Genomic DNA, 25,898 nt, shown 5'->3' on the forward strand with positions numbered 1-25,898 from the left:
TTTCTGTGGGCGTGAGAAGGAGCTGAGTCACCACTGATTTGGTTTGTTGCTGTTGTTGGTTAAGGCAAAAACTATGTAAACAACCAAGGACATTTGTAGTGTTTAATGTCCAGTTGTTGCTACAGAAAGGTTGAAACCACGTAAGGTCAAAACTGAATTTGTATAGCAAACCTAAATCTGTCAATGCCCAAATCTCTTGACTGGCAACCAATGTTCTTCTGGTCCAGGCTGTTTGCCTTTGACATTCTCAACCTTTTTTTCCTACAGGAAAAAGAAAAAAACAGAAGTAGTTTATTTTTTTTTTTTAAACTAGGCAGCTGTAATTAGTCCCCAATTAAATCATCACAGACCTCTGGTTTCATGGATTACTACCAGAGTTTCAGTTGTATAGAAGAGAAGATTATCTTCATGACATGGCAGTGAACAAATGTGATGGTCTGGGAGGAAAGATACCAAAGTCATTGAGAGTGCACTTGTTTTTAATTTCTCCTTCTTGTTTGTCCTTACAGTGTGATCAGAAAAAGCTAGAAAACACAAACCCCATGTCTCAGGTGGTAGTGACAGTTCTCTCTGTCCTTCTCTTCCCTTCCAATACAATCTGCTGTCCACCATTCTTCCCAGGGCACTATAAACTCTTCCCAGGCTTTGCCTAGACTACAGGCTGGGTTACCTGTTTACAACCTCTTGAGTTTGTGTATGGTTTTTCTATGGTCCCAGAATTTCTGTGAGGAATACAAGAGAAAGAAAATAATCCTTGCAGCAGCCCATGTTGCAAAAAAAGTCTAATTGAATATCAAGGGATGAAGATGGCTTCCTTACAGTAAAGAATGTCCCTTGCTGAATTGCAAAAGCATATTGTAAATAACAAAGGGCCTAAAACTTAAAAATACACAAAAGGAAAAAAAAAGTAAATAAAAAATTGTCACAGGAAGGTTTTATGCCAGAAATCATTAGACAACTGCAATTGAAAGGCCATTACCAACTCCCACTATAATAAAAGACTTCATAATTGCAGTCTGAACATCTAGGGTGACACTTTATACATTGTATATTTGTCTCCCATGGGACAAATCTTGGCAGGGCTGTTTATTAATGTAGGTGATAATCATACAATGAATGACTGGATTCAGAACAGCATAGTGAGAACAGCTGCTAAAAATAGCTGAAAGAGCAATGCACTTTATCTCTTTGGTGGAACCCTTGGAAACAAACATGAGGTACTGTCATTAGAAATTGCTGAAAGTGTAAAATAAAGATAGCCATCACATTTAGAGAAATTTGTTCTCACCAAATCTAATTCCTGGGCAGGTCCTGCCTGACCAACCTGATCTCCTTCTATGATCAGGTAACCCACCTCGTGGATGTGGGAAGGTCTGTGGATGTAGTCTACCTGGACCTCAGCAAGGCCTTTGACACCATTCCCCATAGCAAACTCCTGGCCAAGCTGTCAGCCCATGGCTTGGATGGGAGCACACTGCGATGGGTTAGGAACTGGCTGGAGGGCCGAGCCCAGAGAGTGGTGGTGAATGGTGCCACATCCAGCTGGCAGCCAGTCACTGGTGGTGTGCCCCAGGGATCAGTGCTGGGACCCATGGTCTTTAACATCTCTATTGATGATCTGGATGAGGGCATTGAGTCCATCATCAGTAAATTTGCGGACGACACCAAGCTGGGGGCAGGAGTTGATCTGCTGGAGGGTAGAGAGGCTTTGCAGAGGGACCTCGACAGGCTGGACAGATGGGCAGAGTCCAACAGCATGAGATTGAACACATCCAAGTGCCAGGTTCTGCACTTCGGCCACAGCAACCCCATGCAGTGCTACGGGCTGGGGTCAGAGTGGCTGGAGAGCAGCCAGGCAGAGAGGGACCTGGGTGTGCTGGTCGATGGGAGGCTGAACATGAGCCTGCAGTGTGCCCAGGCAGCCAAGAAGGCCAATGGCATCCTGGCCTGCATCAAGAACAGTGTGGCCAGCAGGAGCAGGGAGGTCATTCTGCCCCTGTACACTGCACTGGTTAGGCTGCACCTTGAGTACTGTGTCCAGTTCTGGGCCCCTCAGTTTGGGAAGGATGTTGACTTGCTGGAACGTGTCCAGAGAAGGGCAATGAATTTGGTGAGGAGTTTGGAACATAAGCCCTATGAGGAGAGGCTGAGGGAGCTGAAGTTGCTTAGCCTGGAGAAGAGGAAACTCAGGGGGGACCTTATTGCTCTCTACAACTACCTGAAGGGAGGTTGTAGACAGGTGGATATTGGTCTCTTCTCCCAGGCAACCAGCACCAGAACAAGAGGACACAGTCTCAGGCTGCACCAGTGGATGTTTAGGCTGGACGTTAGGAGGAAGTTCTATACAGAGAGAGTGATTGCCCATTGCAATGGGCTGCCTGGGGAGGTGGTGGAGTCACCATCACTGGAGGTGTTCAGGAGGAGACTTGATGGGGCACTTAGTGCCATGGTTTAGTCGATTAGGTGGGTTGAATTAGTTGATAGGTTGGACGCGATGATCTTGAAGGTCTCTTCCAACCTGGTCTATTCTATTCTATTCTATTCTATTCTATTCCATTCCATTCCATTCCATTCCATTCCATTCTATTCTATTCTATTTTTCTGGCAAGAGCAGGAATCTGTCTTAGTGAGCAAAACACCCCATAAAGGTAACTAGACAGTAGGTAAAAGGTAAATGTATTTCTCTGTGTTTTAATAATCACCTATATTTGTTGAGTAAGAAAACATATCAGCTTAACATTAATATTTTGTGCGTGTGTGAGAGCCAATTCCTCTTATATTGTGATTTTTAAATTTTTCCCCCCTTCTTTTACCATTTCAGTTATTTGGGTGTTTCCTAGCCTGGGAGACACGAAATGTCAGCATTCCTGCTTTGAATGACAGCAAGTACATTGGAATGAGTGTCTACAACGTGGGGATAATGTGCATTATCGGTGCTGCTGTTTCCTTTCTCACTCGGGACCAACCCAATGTGCAGTTCTGCATCGTTGCTTTAGTCATAATATTCTGCAGCACCATTACGCTCTGCCTTGTGTTTGTACCTAAGGTAGGTGAACTTGTTTAGTGCGTGTCTGGACTTTTTTCCCCCCTCTGTGTTGTCTTTGTGATTTAATATGTAAAAATTCATTGCCTTTTCAAGTACAGGGGATGTGTCTGCTCTGCCACATTACTTATGTATGCTACCAAGATAATCAGGATCTCTGCTTCTATACCTACAAAACAATAAGACTTTTTTAGTTCATTGGCATGCTGTAAGGTAGGCTATGTTGAAACCTCTAAGGTATTCAAGTATGATGGTACATGTACGTGGAAAATGGTGACACTAGAGGTATATTAACTGGTATATTAATGGAGTACCTGAGGCACAGTCTGGGAGGTACACACTTTCATTTCCTTTTGCTCTGCTGGGCTGTGAGAATGTGTTTGTTGTGCATTGCTGGAAGAACCAAGAAGACACCTACCTAGAGAGGGTTAAAACTTGAGCATTTCACTTGCAAAGTTTTAGACATGAGTATGACAGATCTTCCATTAAGGGAAAACTGATTTCCATATAAGCTTACTTCAGCAAAGCTTTCAATTGTGAAGAATGCATTTGGTATTTTGAAGTAAAATACATAATTGTATTAATTTTAAGTGACTTGCATAAACCTGGCTTATCACTCCAAATTAGATGTGCTTACAGTTGGATATCTGAAACATTTGGAAGGCAAGAGTCAAGATGTAGGTCTTTTCACCTCTGGAGTCAGATTTTAAGTTTTGTAAATCATAGAATCATAGAATTGTTAGGGGTTGGAAGAGACCTCAAGGATCGTCTAGTTCCAACCTCCCTGCCATGGGCAGGGACACCTCACACTAGATCAGGTTGCTCAGAGCCACATCCAGCCTGGCCTTAAAAACCTACAGGGATGAGGCTTCCACCATCTCCCTGGGCAACCTGTTCCATTGTCTCACCACCCTCTTGGGGAAGAACTTCTTCCTAACATCCAATCTGAATCTACCCATTTCTAGTTTTGTTCCATTCCCCCAGTCCTATCACTACCTGACTCCCTAAAAAGTCCCTCCCCAGCTTTCTTGTAGCCCCTTCAGATACTAGAAGGCCGCAAGAAGGTCTCCTCGGAGCCTTCTCTTCTCCAGACTGAATAGCCCAAACTCTCTCAATCTGTTTTTGTAGGAGAGGTGCTCCAGCCCTCTGATCATCCTCATAGCCATGTTCTAGCACATCCAGATCCTTCTTGTAATAGTAATGAGTAATGATAAAAAGTTTGAGACTCTTTACCGGTATGTGTTCAGTCAATATATTGAGCAAAGCTTCTCAGCTTCTCAGTCAATTTGTTCAGCAAAGTATAGTGAATAGGTTCTGGTGCTACACTGAATTCCCTAATTCTGGTTCTAATAGGGGGACCAAGAACTGTATGTGTAAAAGGAACAAACTAATAAATTTATCTCAGTGTTTCCTCTGAAAGAAATTAGAGAGACAGACTAGGAATAGAGGATGACTTCTGATCTGCAAGCCAGCAGCCTAATTTGTTCTCCAGGACCAACTAACCAGGATATTTTTACAAGTTCTGAAATTCACTTCTCAAGTATTTAAAAGTACGACAGACATATACAGTTATATTTTTATCCTGAATCTTAGGGCAAAATTGCAACTTTCTTCTCAATTCAGGGAACATTCACAAATATGGGATGTGCTTTGAAATACTGCAAGATTTAAGTGTGTAAGCTGTATGAAAATGCATATTGAAACTGATGCAAAAAATACCTCCACAGAATGTCAGAACACTCTTCAAAGAGAAAATATTATTAATACTGTGACATGCTCTTCTGCCCCTTTGCTTTCATGCTCCTTTGCCCATCCTTCTTTTCTGCTGCCACAGGCTCTGAAATGACTTTTCTATTTCCCTTTTTAACCCCTTCATCTGCTTTCCTTTTAAATCTCAATTATCCTGCCCTCATTTTTCCCTCTCAGTTTTTTCTGTTCAAAATACAAACATGAACTGTAGCCTTCTAGCATGAAGGACTTAATCTCATTCCCTGTATTATCAGGTTTACGAGTGCATAGCTATTTTAGAATAGAATAAACCAGGTTGGAAGAGACCTTTGAGATCATCGCCTCCAACCTATCATCCAACACTATCTAATCAACGAAACCATGCACCCCATCCAGTCTCCTCCTAAACGCCTCCAGCGATGGTGACTCCACCACCTCCCTGGGCAGCCCATTCCAATGGGCAATCACTCTCTCTGTGAAGAATTTCTTCCTGACCTCCAGCCTAAACCACCCCTGGCACAGCTTGAGACTGTGTCCTCTTGTTCTGGTGCTGATTGCCTGGGAGAAGAGACCACCCCCCACCTGGCTACAACCTCCCTTCAGGTAGTTGTAGAGAGCAATAAGGTCTCCCCTGAGCCTGCTCTTCTCCAGGCTAAGCAACCCCAGCTCCCTCAGCCTCTCCTCACAGGGCTTGTGCTCCAAACTCCTCACCCGCTTCGTTGCCCTTCTTTGGACATGTTCCAGCAAGTCAGCATCGTTCCTAAACTGAGGGGCCCAGAACTGGACACAGGACTCAAAGTGTGGCCTAACCAGTGCAGTGTACAGGGGCAGAATGACTTCCCTGCTCCTGCTGGCCACACTGTTCCTGATACAGGCCAGGATGCCTTTGGCCTGGGCACACTGCTGGCTCATGTTCAGCCTACCATCGACCAGTACCCCCAGGTCCCTCCCTGCCTGGCTGCTCTCCAGCCACTCTGACCCCAGCCCGTAGCACTGCACGGGGTTGTTGTGGCCAATGTGCAGAACCCGGCACTTGGATGTGTTCAATCTCATGCCGTTGGACTCTGCCCATCTGTCCAGCCTATCAAGGTCTCTCTGCAAAGCCTCTCTACCCTCCAGCAGATCAACTCCTGCCCCCAGCTTGGTGTTGCATTAAAAATTATCTTTGCATAAGGTATTATAAAAACAAACAAATAAGCCAACCTCCCCCCAAAACAAACAAGCAAACAAAAAGCCACCAAAAAGCAACCAAGAGTAAGATTGAAGCAAGAGCTGGAATGCAGCACTTTCAATGCCCATCTGAGTGTGTTCACAGCTGGAGGGTTCTTTGTACATTCATGTATTTTGCCCTACAATCCTTGCCACACTGTGCCACAGTAACAGCAAGACAGCTGGCAAGCAGTCTCTTCTGCAACTTGCTCTAGCACAGATTTCACACTAGCCTGTCTGGACCCCACAGAAGATTAGATCTGGCACCATCCTGTTTGTACATCTAGGTGAGGTGTTGGTGTGAGACAGACGCCAGATCTTTCTGCTTTACAGTTGTGTAGTCAGTGACTACCATTTTGGTGATATAGGAAGGTCACCATTAAAACACGAATGCCTGTAGCTTCTCAAGGAGAAGATAACGGAGACTTGGAAGATTGCACTTTTTTATTTATTGAACTGTGGCCAGAGATACCAAGGCAGTAGTGTGAATTTGCACCAGGTGAGTACTTTTCTGCTCTACAGAGTAAAACACTTTCCATTTGAATAAACTTCAGCAGTCTCCTGGGCCAGCGGTGTTGGAATGCAATTTTGTTTCACAGACCTTTTATAAATCTAAATAGGCAACTTTTTAACCATGTAGGCAAACCAGGGAATGAAACATGACATTTTTCCTGCACTTCTTGTCAGCTCTACTAACCTTATTTACTTACAACAGGGCAATTACTATACTTCTCCAGTTAAATGTCCACCTCATCCACTGCCATTTCATTCAGCACCAAGTGCCTCAGAAAAAAGATGAGGAAAATCCCACAGTAAAGTAAGGTAGATCAGGGGAAAAAACGCTCTTTGCTCTCTCCATTTAAAGGTATCCTCAAATACCAGCATTGATATCCATTAGACTACATCCTGCCTGCAGTAACTGTAGGCATTCTTGCTCTCCAATCACAAAATAAAAATCTGAACATTTTAAAAACAATTACAGATCTCTGATTTCAAGGCTATCTTGTAGAAGCAATCTGCAGAACTCAAACATACATTATGTACAAATTTCCCTGTTAGAAGTGAGCTATCACATCTAATTATCTTTTTAAGGGCCAACATGTCTGTAGTATTTTTCAGCATACTCATCACTTCTTTAAAAGAAGCAATCCTAAAATGTGTTCTCTCTTCATGAAGTAATTTTTTCTTGTTTATCTGTTTGTCAAGCTTCCATGTCCTTCTGTTTCTTCTGCTCCATTAGTTTTAGAATAGAATAGAATAGAATAGAATAGAATAGAATAGAATAGAATAGAATAGAATAGAATTAATCAGGTTGGAAGAGACCTTTGAGATCATCGTGTCCAACCTATCATCCAACACCATCTAATCAACTGAACCATGGCACCAAGCACCCCATCAAGTCTCTTCCTAAACACCTACAGGGATGGTGACTCCACCACCTCCCTGGGCAGCACATTCCAATGGCCAATCACTCTTTCTATGAAGAACTTCTTCCTAACAGCCAGTCTGAACCTCCCCTGGCGCAGCTTGAGACTGTGTCCTCTTGTTCTGGTGCTGGTTGCCTGGGAGAAGAGACCAACCTCTGCCTGTCTACAACCTCCCTTCAGGTAGTTGTAGAGAGCAATAAGGTTTCCCCAAGCCTCCTCTTCTCCAGGCTAAGTAACCCCAGCTCCCTCAGCCTCTCCTCATAGGGCTTGTGTTCCAAACCCCTCCCCAGCTTTGTTTCCCTTCTCTGGACACATTCCAGCAACTCTACATCCTTCCTAAACTGATGGGACAAGAACTGGACACAGTACTTGAGGTGTGGCCTAACCAGTGCAGTGTACAGGGGTACAATGACCTCCCTGCTCCTGCTGGCCACACTGTTCCTGATACAGGCCAGGATGCCATTGGCCTTCTTGGCCACCTGGGCACACTGCTGGCTCATGTTCAGCCTACTATCAACTGGTACCCCCAGGTCCCTTTCTGCCTGGCCGCTCTCCAGCCACTCTGATCCCAGCCTGTAGCACTTCACGGGGTTTTTGTCCAGCCTGTCGAGGTCCCTCTGCAGAGCCCTCCAACCCTCTAGCAGATCATCACCTGCCTCCAGCTTGGTGTCTTCTGCAAACTTACTGATGAGACAGAACACAGCGTTTACTTCTTGTCACCCACCAAGTACACACCAAGTGTGCTGCAATGGCATGAAGACATTAATTTTGTTGCAGTTTCCTATAACGCAACAAGGCTAAATCAGTTCTAGAGGGTCAGGATTAACACATTAATTTTATGTGTTGGTAGCATTTTTTGTCCCTTTTACTGACTCTGTGTAGATAATCAACGTTGACTATTTGATGTAATTGAAGCTACACAGATGTGAGACAGCAAGAAACAATTTCCACTGTCTTTATGGCCAAAAATTAAACACATTAATTAAAAATACAAATAAGGAAAAGGCCCTATCCCTTGGACAGTGAGAGCCAATAACATTGCACATGGAATTTTTCATCTAATCCACACCATGTAAATTTCTTTTTTAGGGCATATTTCCTGGAGGCAAAACATCTTTAGCTATAAACTCCAGGATGAAGATGAGTCAGTTGATGGATAGCTATACTTCTATCTTATATTCAGTTTGAACTTAGACCACGTCAAATTGCAGAGCTTTTACCTTGTGGCACTTTTGCCTGCTGATTTAAGAAGCCCTTGTAATTAACATTCTTCACCTTTAACTTCATTTTAATACAGTTTTTGGCCTGGGAGTTAGACACACCATCATTACAACCAGCCTAATTAGAACCAAAGAAATGGGGGAGAGGACAGGCAGGGGCTCTAGGAAGACTCAGATACAGCAGGTTACTTAAGGCCTTGAGCAGTTCTGTCTTGACTGTCTCCAGGGATGAATAGTCCCCAGCATCTCTGAGCATATGTGCTAGCTTTTGACCATGCTTCCAATAGAAAAAAGGTTTTTGCCTGGTGGTCAAATGAAATTTTGTGCCTACCTTCTTTTCATTGTGCACCACTGAGAAGACTGTAGCTCTATCCTCTCTCTACCATCTCATATTTATAAATATGAATAATGTCTTCAATGTCAAGTCTAAGCAGTCTTCAGCCTCTGCTTATATCATAAAGGTTCTGATCCTTTTCTGCATCTTTGTGGCCTTTCACTGTGCTTTTTTTCAGTATGTCAAGAAAACTCTCTCCCTTGTCTGCCAGCCCGGACATCTCACTGAGGAAAACTGTCAGGTTGATCAGGCAGGAAATTCTCTTTTGTGAATCACTAGCAACTGCCTCTAATAACCTTGCTCTTAATACGTTTACAAATGGCTCCCAGGTGAATTTGCTGTAGCCTGCAGCCAAGACAACTAGGCAGTATTTCCTCAGATCCTCCTTCTCACCTCTCTTGAACACAGCTGTGACATTTTCTTTCTTCCAGTCCTCAGGAACTTCTCCCAGTCAACATCACCTTCCAAGCGTAATTGAGTGTAGCCTTGCAATGACATCAGCCAGCTTCCTTAGGTCTTAGTGATATACCTCATCACGTTGCTTGAACTTGCTGTATTTAGTTGCTTTAGGAGTTTTAGGGGTCTGGAAGTTTAGTAGGCAAGTTTTGCCAGTAAAGACCAAAGTGAAGAAGGTACTAAGTACCTCGGTCCTCTCCTTTATTACCTTTATTACAGACTTGGTCTGTGCAAACATGCCAGGGACCAAGTGTTTCAGTGCCCAATCAGTCAGATATCTCCTTGTCAGAAATTAGGTCTTTATTTCATGACACTGCAGCTGCAGAACAGTGTCATGCTCTGAAGAACGAGAGAAACCAGTTCCAAAATGGGACTATGCCACAAACCCTATCTGTGCTGTGCTTACAGAACGATTGCCCCTTCTTTTTTTGCCAGACAACTCAACACCTTTGGATTTATAATGCCTTGCCTATGCTCTCAGGGCAGGAAGCTCCTTCAGTTTTGCCTGTATATAAATATATATGTATGCTGCTTGGCAAGTAACCATAAATTCTGTATTCTCTAGACGAAGCTCTCTTCCCCTTTCCAACCAGCTAGCAGCTTTCTCTCCTCAAGTTGAGGTGATATTTTCACATTGTCACTGAGTGTTAAATCTTACTTATATTTGCTTAAATTAAATATGTTTAAGGTTAAACTTTTCCCCCCCCCCTTTTTTTTTTAAAGTGGCTTGTCTCATTTATTTGGTTTATTTTGGGTCACTAAAACCTAATTGACTTCCTGTGCTCTCCAGTGTGCAATCTCCCATGAGTTCTTTCTGTTAATACTCCTGTTTCATTCCTCTCTCTCTGCTTGAGTGTTACTTGTGACAGTTGGAAAGCAGAAATTTCAGGTGAAGCTCTGCTTAGGAAGAGAAGGGCTTGGTGCATTGCTTTTAAATAAAAGAAGGAATATATCCTTAGAAAGTATAAAGAAGTCAATGAAGGAGAAAAAATATATTTGCTGAAATATTGAAAATAGATTTTAAACATAATTAAAATCCAGTTAATTTTATAATTTTTTGGAGCACTTTCCTCTGCAAAATCATTTTGGATCAACATATTCTGTAGACTTATTTAGAAATCATCTCAAATACTGCACATGACAAGCAGAGCTTGCTTTCCTGAATTTTGTACTTGAAAGGCAGAAACACAAACTCCTGGGTTTGCCTTTCGATATTTGGAGTTACAAAAGGAAATAGCTGCAAAAAAAAATTAGATATATTAAATCATGGACAAGATTTCTTACAGCTTTTGAACCTTTCAGCTCATCACCTTGAGGACAAATCCAGATGCAGCCACACAGAACAGACGGTTTCAATTCACTCAAAATCAAAAGAAAGAAGACTCAAAAACCTCAACGTCGGTCACCAGCGTCAATCAGACCAGCACATCGCGACTAGAAGGGCTGCAGTCAGAGAACCACCGCTTGAGAATGAAAATTACAGAGGTAATGCTTATTGTATCCACTATTTAAGCAATTAAAGAAATTGTATATTGTTGCAACTCTGTAATCTCATTTTTTGTTGACTCATCTTTAGTGGAAAGAAAAATAAATTAGCTTCTCCCACCGAAAACTACAGAAATCAGCAGGTTATTTATATGAGCAGCTAATTATTACCTGGCAGGTATGGAAAAATTAAAATGTGTCTTATCAAATTAAAATGGCACTTGTCCTGTTCTTTTGTAATGGGCAAATTACCCTGGTGCTGAGCACCACAGAGCAAGATCTCTAGAAGTGCGCTCTTTATGTGCAAGTGTAACAGAGACCTGCAGTCCCAGGGGCGCTTAAAAGCTGTCTGTTCCTGTTTATGGCTGAGCTTAGAGACTGCTGCTGTTTTCACAGCCTCTCTGAGAATTCACTCAAACGTTTGCTAGGCAGAGTTTCACATCTGAGATGAAATAGATTTATATATTATCTTAAGTTAAAAAATACCTTTACCATCATGTAAGCTAACCCCTTTAGCACAAGGGCTGTGAAGTTTCTTCAGTCTTTACTGAGAGAAAGGTGAGTACATGGACTGCATGAATTCCATTAGAGTTATAACTTGTTTATTTTTAATTATGTCCATCCTTAAATGATGGACATCACCTCACATGATGAATAATCAGCCTTGGACTGCCTGTTTTGTGAGACAACATAACCATAACTGATCTATAGTTTAGGAAACATTAACTTGTTCTTGCCTAATCTGTGAAGTATTCTTATACCATGAAGAAAAGGTATTTTACTGCAGCCATTACTTCTCCATTCAGATCTTATTTAGGTAACCAAAAGACATTTAGTCAGACTACCAAAGACTCCAAAAGCAAAAGTTACCTCTACCTTGTAAAAGAAATTTACTTCAGCTTAGCCTGGTCTCTTTTATGTGAGAGCCTTGTAATTTTTAATGAGACTCAGCTGACTACTGGCTATTTCAGTTGTTTTATGCTACTGTAGTTTGGGTTTTTTTACTAAGCCTCCTAACTCACAAGATCTCAGATGTGCCTTACAAGGCTCATGATGGTGATCATGGCAACTAAGCCATATTAGTGCATGCAGAAGCCTTTTTGGTCTTTTTAGACTTTGCTTAAACAGATGATTAAATACTCAGAACCAGTAGGTCCAAACAACAGTTTCATTCACAGTCAAGAGAGCTGGGAGCATGCCCTTCTGTGGTTATCAGATCCACCCTTTGGTTTATCTACCTTGAGTTGCTATGTCCCAGTTCTTAAAGGAAAAAGTGTAAATTTAAGCCCGCAGTGAACAGGAAAAACTCTGGATACCGTGTCCTGTACAACTGCTCACAGAGAGCATCCCAGATCACCGTTAGGATGCTTGTATCTTGTTATCTTCTACTGGGCCTGTAGCCAATTGAAAACAAGTTAGGGAGAGGACCCTGTGTTCAGCACTGCTAAAAGCTCGTGGTGTACCAACCTGGCATTTGTGCTGTGGCTCTTCCAGTCAGAAAACATCTATGCATCTCTCCCTCTTCCACTACCCTTAAAGGATGCTTCTGGGGACAGAGAGGACTGGCATTTTTGTTTCTTTCCGTGCCTTTTATTTCCATTCTTTTGCTTCTTAGAAATTTATGCTTGCATTAGCAGTTTAGTGCTAGCTATCAGATTACACAAGTTAAGACATGAAATATATAAACCAGGGGGGTAATTTTCAAATCACAAAAGCATAGAGTGTTTTCAGCCCCAAAACTGAAAACTGTGAATTGGATTTTCTCCTAAATTTCATATACACAAAGCCACAAACTAGAAGCCTGATGGGAAAGGTAAAAGGAGTAAAAGTCTCTCTAAGAAAAGTAAAAGGAATCAAAATAATCTTTAAGAAAACAAAACATTCCCAGTAGAATTGACTGCAGTCACTCACTTGGATGGACATGCCCCTGATGCCAGAGTTCATTTATATTCTCCTGTATATTTGGTATTTTGATATTTTGATTGACTCAACGAAGTGGTGCGCATTTGTATGTATGAATAATAAATAGCAGAGAGGTTTTCAGACTGCCCCATTTCTTTCTCATGCAGCAGTACATCTGAATTGCTTAAACTGTTGACTACTAGAGCTTATTCTTTTTGCATGTCCTGTGTAACGTGCCACAGCTGAATGCATTTTGTTATTTGTAGCATGATTTTTGGAGTAAGTGTAGTAGTGGTATAAGAAAGCTGTATGCGACACACTGGGGCAATTACATTGCCACCTGCCTTCATGTCTGATTATAGACAACTGTACAGTTACCTGAAGCAATGGCTCTTGAATTTTTAGAGATTCATACTCTTTGTTTTGCAGCTGGACAAGGACTTGGAAGAAGTCACAATGCAGCTTCAGGACACTCCTGAGAAAACAACATACATTAAGCAGAACCACTATCAGGATCTCAATGACATTCTTAGTATACGGAACTTTACAGACAGCAAAGGTGAGAGTTAGTAAGATCCATTAGTAGCTTAACCCACCAAGATTTGGAACAACAGCCTCGTTGGATTGATTCCAGAGCAGCTGGACCTTGGTAAGGCAGAGCTTTCAATGTTTTGGTTGCATTACAGAAAGCACACAGCTTCACGAAATGAGTAGGTGTTCTCTGTACATACGTCTCCTGTTGTATGCCCGACGTGTATAATACATGTGGTAAAGTGGGAAACTTCTAAAAGCATGCTTGGGCTGCCTGAGGAGGTGGTGGGGTCGCCATCGCTGGGGGTGTTCAGGGCGAGGCTTGACAGGATGCTTGGTTGTATGGTTTAGTTGATTGGGTAGTGTTGGATGATAGGTTGGACACGATGATCTCGAAGGTCTCTTCCAACCTGGTTAATTCTATTCTATTCTATTCTATTCTATTCTATTCTATTCTATTCTATTCTATTCTATTCTATTCTATTCTTTTTGTGCTGCATAGAGGGAGGAAAGTCACAGAGTGTTTCAAACCTTGTGTGAGTTAATTGTGCCAGCCTTCAGCTGTAGGAAGCCCAAGTTTAATAAGTGTTCATCAGAGCAGGATTTTCAAATCTTTTTGGACCATGCTATCAAGTACGTAGAAGAGAAGCATGTAAATATTTCAGTGCTGATTTGGACTCTAAATGTAGAATTGAAGGCACTCATGTATGAAAATTCTTCCCTGGAAACGGACAAAAAAGAATTTCATGATGACTGTAATATTCCTAAGTTGTTTCTACTGTGTCTCTTGCATCACTCCCTGAAGAAATACATCTGAAAGAATTGCTTCCATTAACGCTATTTCACTTTTGGGAAGCCATAAGATCTGGTACATAGTGCCATAAAAGGGGAAGCCAGGACACCCAGCTTCCATTTCTGACTCTAGGATGGCTCTACTTTATGACTTCTGGCAAACTATTTTGTGTAGCTGAATATTGCTATAGCATGTGAAAATGCTGGCTGCCTTGTGCTGGGAAGTTGGGCTTGCATGTTTGTTGCAGCGCTCAGCTCAGGCTCCCTATTGATGTGGAAGAGTAAGCTTGGTTAAGTGGAACAGAGGCTTTAAGTATAGTTGGTGAAGAATAGTTTTAGAGCAACAGCAAAAGTTCAGATATGCTTTTGAAGTACATTGAAATATTGGTTGGATATGGTTACTTCATGCGGTTTGTGTTTCAGCCTGAGTATACACTTGGTTGTGTAACTCATGTCAAGAAAAGAAAGGAAGACCTCCACAGAGTTCCCAGTGTCCTATCTAAAATTAAAAACAAACAAACAAACAAAAAACACAAACAACAACAAAAAAACACAGAGGGAGGGAAAGAAGGAAAAGGAAAACGTAAATAGCTGCTGGAGGCGTGTGATTATTGGACTGAGATCAGCAGCAAGAACTAACATCAGTGAGTGGGATGAGGCAGTTTTACCAAGTGTTTGAAAGGAACACATAGAATGTTCTACTCATATCAGATGCTCCAGGAAAAATGATAAATCATGAATAATATTTCAAGCAGAAAAGATATAGTACATTGTGCCAAGTGCCCATCTGAGTTTGGGTATGAGAAATACAAATGATTCTCAGGAGATACGCTGGGTATAAATTTAGGATGGGATACTTCCCACAGCAGGTTGCACTCCATTAGCAGTAGGATGCTGGCAAAGAAATCAAGGAGAAAATATAACCTTTCTGCACTTACTTGTGGTTCTATCTACAGAAGACATTGATAACTAACTGCTGCTTTAAGCACCAGCATCCAAGATTGTCTGTGTTCCTAATATTCCCCCCTACAGAATAGCTTAGAACAATGTGTTATCATGATTTACAGGGTAGATATTTATAGGGCATATAACTTCTGCATATTGAAGTTGCTGGGCACAGCTTTCTGAACAGGCATACCACATAAAGCTGCATGTAAAAGATGGGCACAAGGAAAGAAGGATGTCTTCCCTTGGCCATCTTTATATGGAACTGCTTAGAGCATCCATTCACCTGGGAATGAGGAAGGCTCGGATCCCAGTTTGCAGTAGGTGTTTAAGCTTGGTGTCACTCTTCCCTTTGGTGAACACCCCAAGCATTAGTATTATGGAGTATCCTGATTCTGAATGTTAGCCTGTTTCTATTGCTTCATTTCCATTTCTTCTGCCCCTTTTTTTCCCACTCATTCCCTGTTTCTGACTCTCCTCTCTATTTCTCTCACCACATCTACTCCAAGTAGTCAACCTATGTGCTTAATGTAAATTTGGTAATCCAATCAAAATAACAAGGCTTCAGAGAGTTCATGCTGCTGAGTCACTGCCGCTTCTCTGCAGATGCAAACAGACATCACTTAAATGGTACTTAGAAAAATTGTGGCCCTTACAGCTACAGGAAAGCTAATTCCAGCTGGCATAACTATGGTTTTGTGTAGCTATGTATTGCATGCAGCCTTCTCTAAATGAAAGTACAGAACTTTGAAATTGTGGCCCTGGTAGCACTTGAACGAAGCCACAGAACTGCAAAAAATGTATTAGCATGACCTAGACATGGCCATTATCTCTCACCTCCGCCATGCAACTGGGGTAGCTAGATCTATGTTGTTTTTAAGGTGACGACAAGGTTTATGCTTACCTTGGACCTTGTGAAAAAAAATGTGAGCTGAGAGAGGAGTAGGACAATAGAGATGCTAAAAATAGCAGCTGACTTGAGCTAAATATGATAGCAGATTATTGCCACGTTTGCATTGTGGACATGTCTAATCCTGTGTCAATCTTCTTTATAGAACACCTGGCTGTTCTGAAGAAGTTCACATAGAGAATGCCATGTAGTGTATCCCCATCTATATTGCTTACACAAATGCAGGGTGCTGCACTTCAGAGAACAGTTAATAACACAGGGCTTCTGCAATGCATCTCAAACAAGTCCTAATCAAACTTTAATGCCACTGTACACTTCAATACATTTCTGATCTGTACAAACTGTTCAGAGCTAAAATCCCTGACTCCTATAGCCAAGTTTCAGAGAAGGTTATTTGATACTTCTCTTCCTTCTCCACCACCCTCATTTGCATCAAATATTTATTTAGGATACAAAAGTTAAATTACTTTAGCTAAAATAGGTAGACACTGCTGTGCACTCCTATAACTGCTTGACCTCGGGCAAAGTTTCATAACTTCGGGATTCCTGGATAGTTATTAACAGAAACAACTCCTGCTGTAGCCCAGGAGCTCTTTGCTGGCATGGGTGCTCCATCTTTACAGGGCATTTCAGCATGACTCATTTGTAGAGAGATATTACCCGAGACACTCAGCTCTTGTTCACAAATGCATAATGTCCCTGAGATACCTACAGCAACTGGCTATGTAAGACAATCAATCAGCAAAATCTAGTTTGTATTTTATGGCTTAATTGCTTTTTCTTTTAATGTAGGCTTTTGTCTGAAGTGCGAGATAGCTTTTTGTGGTCAAGCAGATTTCAATGCGCTCCATGGACTGTGACTCTGGGACCTCAAATGACTTCCCCAGCTGAATGTAAAAGGGTTTCCCTTTAATTCATTAGATATAATCACTATGTCTCCCAGTGACTTCAGCTGTGCACAGCTCAATGTTAGCTTCTCCCCTGGCACTCGTAGGACCTGGTCACCTTTGCTGGAGCACAGACCCACATTACAGCCTGGATTTGAGGCAGGGGTGGGCTGTGTGTGAGCCCCATACTTGGCTTGGGCAGTTCCTGTAACTGGCAGTGCCGTTCAAAAGGAGAGCCAGGCTTGGAGACATAGCTGAGTTTTCCAGGCTGACATTTGGGAAAAGGAGTACAAATGCTTCTAGCTGTGATGATGTGTAAAGAGAAAAGTTATGCCACACAGCTCCAGGGAAGAAATATCCTGGCATAGGCACAAACTAGAGCTTCCCAAATGGCCTCTCTGCACCCATGTGTGCCAGAAACAGGAGACTTCATGAAGGTTGAAGCTATTTCTGCTGTGCACATTCCTGCAGAAATAAAAGTTACTGAGAAGGAAAATACAGAGGGAATACACTATGGTCTTGAGAGGGCTGGATAATTCTGCTACGCTTGGAATCTTACTATCTCACTCTATTTGACTTCTGACATTTTACAACACAACAATGTTTCTACATGAATGATTCTTAGATTGCAAGGGTTTCGTATAAAGGCAAGCTCAGAAGAATCTTCATTTATAGGTACCTTTGTCAGTACATTTCAGAGTAGTGTATTGGGGAAATTACTGACACCCATCCTATGGAAAGATACAGCCTCGCAATAGCCACCATTATGGACAAACCCTGTCTGCAAGTTATGCCTCTATAGGCACCCTTGCTTGCTCAGAATGCCTTTTCTGGTTTGAGCCAGAAAACAGTCTTTACTCATTGCTGTAAATGGACTGGGAGCACTCATTTGCATGTCAGATATGCCTACATACTGTCAGTTCTCACCCCACTGCAATGTTTCCTAGTGTTAGTTTTTCCCCATGTAAAAGCAGCTCGAAGAAAAACAGATTTCAAAGACATGTTGCTCATAAACATGAAGCAAAAGAGAGTTCATCTGTGACAGGGAGGAAGAATATGAAGTTAGTGTGATTCAAGCATTAAGCTTGAGATTGAAACCACAGATTCAAAAGAAAAGCCTTTCAGAAAGAACTCCTTTGAAGGAATGCTGTTTTAAAGAAAGGATATGGTTCACTATATCCCCTGTATAGAGAGTTCTATAGATAGGTACACTAGTTTCTGTGAAGCCTAGCAAATGCCAGAGGTTCAGTGCCTGCCCTTCCTTTCACAGAACTAAATCTGTTGTAAAGGTAGTTTCTTCTGATTTAAAGCAGTATGAATCAGAGGAGATTTTGACTGGGGTTTTCTTTTTTCAAGATCATCTTATCAAAATACAACTATCAGAAGTCACGATTTAGACTGCCTGAGGTGGTGCTCTGAGTTCAGAAGAATTTTCTCTTATATACCCAGCAGATTATTTGATCATTCTGATTTTCTCCTTTCCTTTTATTTTTCTTTTCATCCCATTCACATGAAAAGCAGAAACTCCCTAGTCGTGTTTCACAGTCCAAACAAAGGGAAAATGTGGAAAATTACAGTAGATTTCAAAAAAAACCCCAGAAAACACTACTTCTAGCTTCAATGTTCCCAGAGTTTCCACTAAATCAGCAAAGTTTTCACTGTCAGCTCTCGTAAGTCATTATTAAACAACACTTGCTTCTTTGTGGAGATTAAATTTGCAATCTAACAAAGACAACATTGGAATTGAAAGAAGTGGGGTGCAGAGCAGTTCTGCCATCTAGTTGTAAGCCACCAGAGAAATATTGCCATTCAAGTGTCGTGATGAAGATGTTCAATAAAATGTCAGTGCACAACCGTCAACAAAACAAGCCTCTAGTTAAAGTACAGTTTCTCAAATCTTGGAAGAAATTGCAGCATTGGCAGTCACTTGGTGTTTTCTGCCTGCAGCTGAACAGGAGTGATTGAAATGCATGACCTGTTTAAGCCAGCTCAGGTAATTTAGACAGCACCAGGCTGTGGAGTGATTATACGTACAGCAGAACTGAAGTGAGCGTCACCCCTGGCAGAAGGAGAGGAGAGCAGCTGGGAGCAGTGACCTCCTCACCCAGCCTCTCTGCTGCCAGCATCAGATGTTCTCTTGCAGCTCAGAGCTTTGTAATTGGAAGTTGTTTCTCTATTGCAGGTAGGCAAAGGTTCTGAGCTGAAGCCTTTTGGCTCTCACTGACAACTGGGCAGTGGGTTTTGTTTTCTAATGAACCCATCAGCGAGTGCTGTGTGAGGCCCTTGAGATCTATTTGTCTTTTTTTCCTGATGGTTTTCTGAAAGGAAAGTGCTCAGGCATCACTTACCCAGACTTCTGAGGTCTGGTTTGAGGTCTACGAAGGTGAAAATTACTTAGAAAGTGCTTCTGGCTAATGTAAATTCAATTCTGAAGGTAGTTAAATCATCCCAGTGCAACTTATTCAGTAGTGTCTGTAGTGGCAGACAGTACCCTGAGAATGAAGGGCATTTTTCAAGTGGCATGCTTAATGGGCAGAGGAAGAGAAGATGGGGAAGTACTAAAAGCAGTGCTAGCCTTTGCAGGGGAAACTGGCAGCTCAAATGTTTACCATTACCCTTGATTAATTTTGTTTCAGTTGTTCACTTCTACAAAGTCAGTTTCCACCACTCTTATCCTAGGTTTGGGGTTTTTGAGTGCATGTGGAAATAGTGGGTTTTTGTCTTTAAGCTCCAGCTTCTAGAAACATATGACTAAGCGAGGATTTTGCTTTTCATTATTTAAATTAAAAGTAAATTAAAAAACAAAACAAAACAAAGCATAACAAAGAACAAACCCAACCAACCAAACAGGACAAACATCCACCCAAACAAAACAGGGGGAATAAAAGGAAAAATACTCTAATTTCCATGGCTGCAGAATAAAAATCTAACAACTCCTCTCCCAAAAGCTGAACAAATAAGAACTACATAACTTTTCTGTATTTTGAAAGAAGTAAGGGGAAAAGGGGGTAGGGGGATGGGGAGGAGGGGGGGAAACAGTGCTGTGGCAGTTTTATGTGGATTTTGTCTGCTTTTCACACATACACATTAAAACTCGTATATGGTTACCTTGTATACAGAAATGTATGCAGTGTGTTAAGAGAGAATCATCTGCAAGAGTGGGAAAGGGTCTATTAAGAATAACACACAGTGCTATATGGGCAGTTGGTGTTGAGGGGTGAGTAGGCAGAGAATATATGATGTCTCTTCTGCTTTAAATCCCCCACCTTTTTGGCAGGGACCACCTCCTTCTGTCTCACTCTGTAGCTCTCACAGCATAACTGAAGGCGCAAGAAACCCCTTTGAGAGTGTACAACACAGATTAATATATGAAAGCACATGCTCCCAAAGCCCAACAGTTGCATATTGCACTCATTTGATTAAGGATTGTATCTTCAGTGGCTGTGTAAAAGGTTAAATTGCCTATCTAGGCTAAAGGGGCTGGAATTGTCAAATAGTTAATAGACTTTTCCACCCCTATTTACAAGAATTACTCAAATTTTCACTTTGGTCTACGTCAGGAAGTCAGCAGTTTTCATTGTCAGCTTAGATCAGCTCATAATTGAATGTCATTTTTAATCACAGAAGTAAAAACTCTTCTTTTGTGTGGGTCTGTTTATAGGCATCACAGGGCTTTTGTGCAAACGTCAAGCTCCATGTACAAAGAAATGCAATATATGGAAAATAAAAGCTGAATTCCTATGACAGTAAATGCCACACCAGCAAACTTCAGGCTGCTCTGAGATGATAGACTTCATTGCTTATCTTAGCCACTGTCAGATTTGACTCTTTGCTGTCCTCTCTTCACATCTAAACCATCATTGAATCCTGTCATGTCTTCCTTTTAAGCACTCTTCTTGCTACAACTACATTCCTTAGCTCTCTTGTATTGACATTTTCTTGTCCCCAACAGAAGCAGCTTCGTGTGTTCTGGTTCCCTCCTTTCTCATCCAGACCCTTCTCTTCCATGCAACATAAGAGAAAAATTTTCTCTCCCACTCTTCTGACCTGTAGAATCCCCAAGTCTACATGTTTTTTCATCCTTGTCTATTCATTTCTTTCCAACTTGCTTGTTGGCTTTTTCACACTGCAAAGTAACACCAGGGACGACTGTGATGGAGAAGCAATTATGCATGTTGGAGTTTGCCCTCAAACCATTCCTGTTTCTGCTTCCATCTTCTTTCCTCACTCTTTGTTTCTGCTGCTTGTTTTGTCCCACCAGTGCATACATATTCCTAGCATGCTGGGACCTGAGCATTATTTGGGGCTTCTGAGCATTAGTAGAACAGAAAAGCAGCTTAAGCCTTCAATATGCACTGGGTTTTTCATACTATTTTCATTTTCTTTTTTGCTATTTTCCTGCTTCCCCCTCTCATACCCTTTTTTACATTTAAATCCTCTTGTGTCCTTTTCAAGAATTTACCTCCTTGTCCTCTTCCACGCTGCCTTAATGTCTGCAGCAATCACTGTTTTGCTGTATGTGTGGCAAACAACTGCCAGTGATGGATTTGGAGCTGCTCTGTAATTATTTATGAAAACTCTGCACTGTCCTCATTACTCAGATGTTTTCCATGTGACTTTATTTGGCTTAACACAGTAGGAGAGTTTGGAAAAAGCAGGCAGGAACAGAAAGGATTCCTGGTGAAGACAGCTGCCTTAAAATGGCTGTGTTCGTCTGCATTTCTCAGGGGGTCTGATGCCACAGGCTTAAGCACAGCTAGCCGGGGACCTCAGGACACCTGAGGGAATCAAGTGAAGCTAGCAACAGTGAAAATCATAATCTCATATGATATCACTGTACAGAAAAGAGAACAGCAGGAGAGAGCTTAATGAAATCATTATCTGTCCTTCCTGCAGACAGCCTATGGACCAGTGCAACTGGTATGAATCATATTTTCGTGCTAAATGATAGTAGATAGCTAAGTGGCAGCACTTAATTGCTCATGTGATTGCAAGAGTACCAAGGTTTTATACATCAGTGAGACAGTGTTTCTAGGAAAAGATTTAACAGGAGGGTTTTTTTCATGTGAAAATGTAACAATTTTTGAGTGCAAGATAATATGATGCAGTTACATTAACAGTCTAATACCAGGTGAGAGAGTATATAGGGCTGCACAGGAGTTGGGCAGCAAAGTTTAGCTTGTGATTTGGGTAAGGTGGGAGCCAAAGGAGGACAAAGGAGATTTTAGCCCTTTTCTGTTTCTTCATAGTAGTTCCTACAAAGGAGTACATCATCAAAAGCATTGAAGTACGGAAGACTCACAGGGAAACCTGAGACTGTATTGGGATATAGGCAGAAATAGCTTACTTTGTGACATTATGAACATCTGGGAAGTTTTAAAATGAAGATATTTTTAAATGTTCTCTTGGTCAGAGAAAAGTAAAACTGAATGTTTCATCCGTGCAGATGGTGAGAAAGCCATTTTGAAAAATCATCTTGATCAAAACCCACCAGCACAATGGGGCTCATCAGACCCTTCCAGAACAAGCAAAGATCCTATAGAAGACATCAACTCCCCAGAACAGTAAGTATACACTTTTCTATGTTGGTACAGAAAGAGGTACCTCTTGCTTTCTGAGGTTTGCATGTGCTTGGGCACACATCCTTTCTGTGGTGTTAGCCATAAATCCCATCCTGGACACCAGCTACCTTGCTGATAAAATCTTAATTCAAATTATTATATTTCATCAAAGCCCATATTTATCTTTGATGTATTTTCATGGGAAGACCTTCACTGTAAACCCTTACAGACAGTCCTAGCTACAGAGAGAGCCTGGACCGGCAGCAGCAGATATAAATGGCACCTCCTGAAGCACCAGTGGGTAACAATGTTGTACTATGAAGCCTTCCTGCCACCAGCTCACAGTCCCCACAAAATTGAGAGGATATCAGGGGCACCAAATCCTAACTTGTCCCAAAGGCAATCTAACATACTTCTTTTCTCTTATATCATAGAATCATAGAATGGCTTGGATTAGAAGGGACCTTTAAAGGTCATCTAGACCAACCCCCCTGCAGGGAGCAGGGAAATGACTAGATCAGGTTGCTCAGAGCCCCATCCAGCCTGACCTTGTTTCCAGGGATGAGGGAGGCATCTATAAAATCATGTCTAAGGTTACTGTAGGGAGTTACAGGACAAGCTGTGCCCAACCATCAATGTATGTTAGGGATGACTATTGTCAAAAGTCCAAGTCCTTCCACACACCAGCCAGAGGGATTTGTGGTGTACATAGCCATTTTGTTCTCTTTTGGTTGTAAGTTAGCTGAGAGATAAAAACAATCTGAGGGCTTTTCAATGTTGCCATAGCAGCTGGACCTGAGTTTTGGCATAGGAAAGCCTGAACCAAGTAGTTTCCCTTAGAAACAATGCTGCAGCTAGAAGGAAAAAGTGGCACAAAGCACTTGATAGATTCATGGAGGAAAAAGGGTCTCATGGTATCAGCTTTTCTCCCTAGGAACTTATATAATACAATCACACACTACCCTCTACCACATCAGCAGGACCTGCTATGGGCCAGAGCTCAGAGAAATACCGTGCTTGTTTATCCCTGGATCAGCCATTTTCCCACAACAGCCTAATTACCTGGGCACCACTTCATTAGGAGCTGAGCTAATAGCTCTTTGACTCCTGCTTTGTACACAGGCAGCTTAAAAGCTTATTTAAAAACAGAACAAATTAAATAAGTTACAAGAACCAGCCATTTATTACATCAGTGACAGCAAACCTGATTTCAGATAGCAGTTACTGCCTGTACCACCTGGTGCAGGAGAACACATGGATTTGTTACTTGCACTCAAAAAAACCCTTCAACACAAACCTGCTCAGGAGCTAATGTACACACACATGCACACATATGCACCAAAACAAAACCCTAGCAGCTGAAATCTGGTTATTTTACAAAAGCAAGGCTCTCACTGGAAAGCTTTCATGACTGTATGGGGTCATCAGAGTGCTCTAATGCATGGCTGTTAGAGGTCTGTCTTTATCTGGCATGATTTGCCAGAAATAATGTAGTGTGAATGTAGCCTCAGCCATACGTGGCCCCATCACATTAAAAGGGATGCAAAGAAAAACACAGATACTCAGAGAATCCAGCTGTCCCAAAACAGTTTTAATACAGAAAATAAGAAGAAAAACATTTGGTGTTGACAGAACTTCCTCTAGGCTAGTGGTAACTGGTAAGAAGACTGAGATTTCCTGGAGGTCTTAACAAGCAGGTCAGTACAAATGTGAACAGTCACTGACATTTATGGAAAGCAATTAATAAAGTCCTGCTAAGTCAAAACAGAGTCATTTGGCACTTGCAGAGCTGTGACTGTGCCAAGACCAAGGGTCAATGTCTCCCTTGAGGATGTACTGGCAGTCTGGGTACCAGAACCACACACCCCAGCCACAGTGGACCTTTGAAAGAGAAGAAATGTACCCATGTTCAGGAATAGGGTTTTGTGATTTCCTCTTTCATAAGACATTGCCTCTTTCCAAATTTTGTGCTCTCTACGAATATCTTCCTGTACACTGAAATTAGTTTACTTGTTAGTACAATGTTTTGCTTTATTGCAGTGTTTTAGAACTCCTCCAACTTCTCAGCAGTTGCTAAAAATCAACATCAATGGGCTGAATAATTTACACAAATGATCCCTGAAGGCTTGAATGCTTAGACAGCTTACACATTATCATGGAATCATAGAATCAACCTCTCATCCTATCACTTGTTACCTGGGAGAAGAAGCTAACCCCCCCTCACTACGACCTCCTTTCAGGTAGCTGTAGAAAACAACAAGGTCTCTCTTCAGCTGCCTCTTCTCCAGGCTGAACAACCCCATCTCCCTCAGCTACTCCTCACAGGACTTGTGTTCAAGCCCACTGACCAACCTCATTGCCCTTTTCTGGACATGCTCTAGGACCTCAATGTCCTTCTTGTAATGAGGGGCCCAAAACTGAATGCGGTATTCAAGGTGTGGCCTCACTAGTGCTGAGTGCAGGGGTAAAATCACTTCCCTGGTCCTACTGACCACACTATTTTTGATGCAGGTCAGGATGCTGTTGGCCTCCGTGGCCACCTGAGCACACTGCTGGCTCTTGTTCAGCCTGCTGTCAACCAGTATACCCAGTTGTCTCTCTGCCAAGGAACTTTCAAGGCACTCTTCCCCAAGCCTGGAGCATTGCATGGGGGTTTTGTGACCAAAGTGCAAGACCTGGCACTCGACCTTGTTGAATGCCATGCAGTTGGTCTTGGCCCATTATTCTAGCCTGTTCAGATCCCTTTGCAGAGCCACCTTCTCCTCCAGCAGATTGATAGGCCCACCCAACTTGGTGCCATCTGCAAACTTACTGAGGAAGCACTCAGTCCTCTTGTTGAGGTCACTGATACAGATTTTAAATAGAACTGGCCCCAAAGCTGAGCCATGGGGAGCACCATTTGTGACTGGCCACCCATTGGATTTAACTCCATTCACCACCACTCTCTCGGCCCTGCCACCCATCTGGTTTTTGACCCAGCAAAGTGTGCTTGTCCAGAATACAGGCAGACAATTTGTTCAAGAGGATTCTGTGGGGAAGTGTGGCTTCACTAAAGTCCAGGTACACAACATCCACAGCTTTTCATTTCCCCAAATCTTTAGAGGTGTGACTGTGACAGCAGTTGTTCCAGAACCCTGCTTACCAGTGGATATTATCAGTGGTTTCCTAGAGCAGAAATAAAGTCTCTTCCAAATGCTTCTGCCCAGTTTGCAGTATTGTGCATTCCTATGCATATTGCATTGTGTTGCTGTTCATTGACACTGGAAGTCAAGCTTTTACCCAACTTTGTTTGCCCCTTAAAAATGTCATTTCTGTACAGAGCTGAGGATATATACTCTGTCCTAATACAGTACCTTGATGAGTGGCTTCTCTGTGTGGCAGCACATTTCCATTCCATCTCCCTCAGTGGTTTCTATGATTCTAAACCCACTAATACTAGCCATCCCCTCCCCAACACATTTGACCATA

At 42.1% G+C, this 25,898-nt stretch overlaps 1 protein-coding gene across 1 annotated transcript in view; it reads left to right on the forward strand.

The window, feature by feature from the left end:
- GABBR2 (gamma-aminobutyric acid type B receptor subunit 2) overlaps nt 1-25,898 on the forward strand; it is a 569,051-nt gene that overhangs the window by 539,069 nt on the left and 4,084 nt on the right. The window contains exons 15-18 of the mRNA XM_054164335.1: nt 2,822-3,046; nt 10,720-10,902; nt 13,234-13,363; nt 22,316-22,433. Of these exons, the coding sequence (XP_054020310.1) occupies nt 2,822-3,046; nt 10,720-10,902; nt 13,234-13,363; nt 22,316-22,433 (656 nt within the window). The remainder of the gene's footprint in view (nt 1-2,821; nt 3,047-10,719; nt 10,903-13,233; nt 13,364-22,315; nt 22,434-25,898) is intronic.

The sequence above is a fragment of the Dryobates pubescens genome, chromosome 9 (assembly GCF_014839835.1).
Source record: "Dryobates pubescens isolate bDryPub1 chromosome 9, bDryPub1.pri, whole genome shotgun sequence".
Classification (NCBI taxonomy): domain Eukaryota; kingdom Metazoa; phylum Chordata; class Aves; order Piciformes; family Picidae; genus Dryobates; species Dryobates pubescens.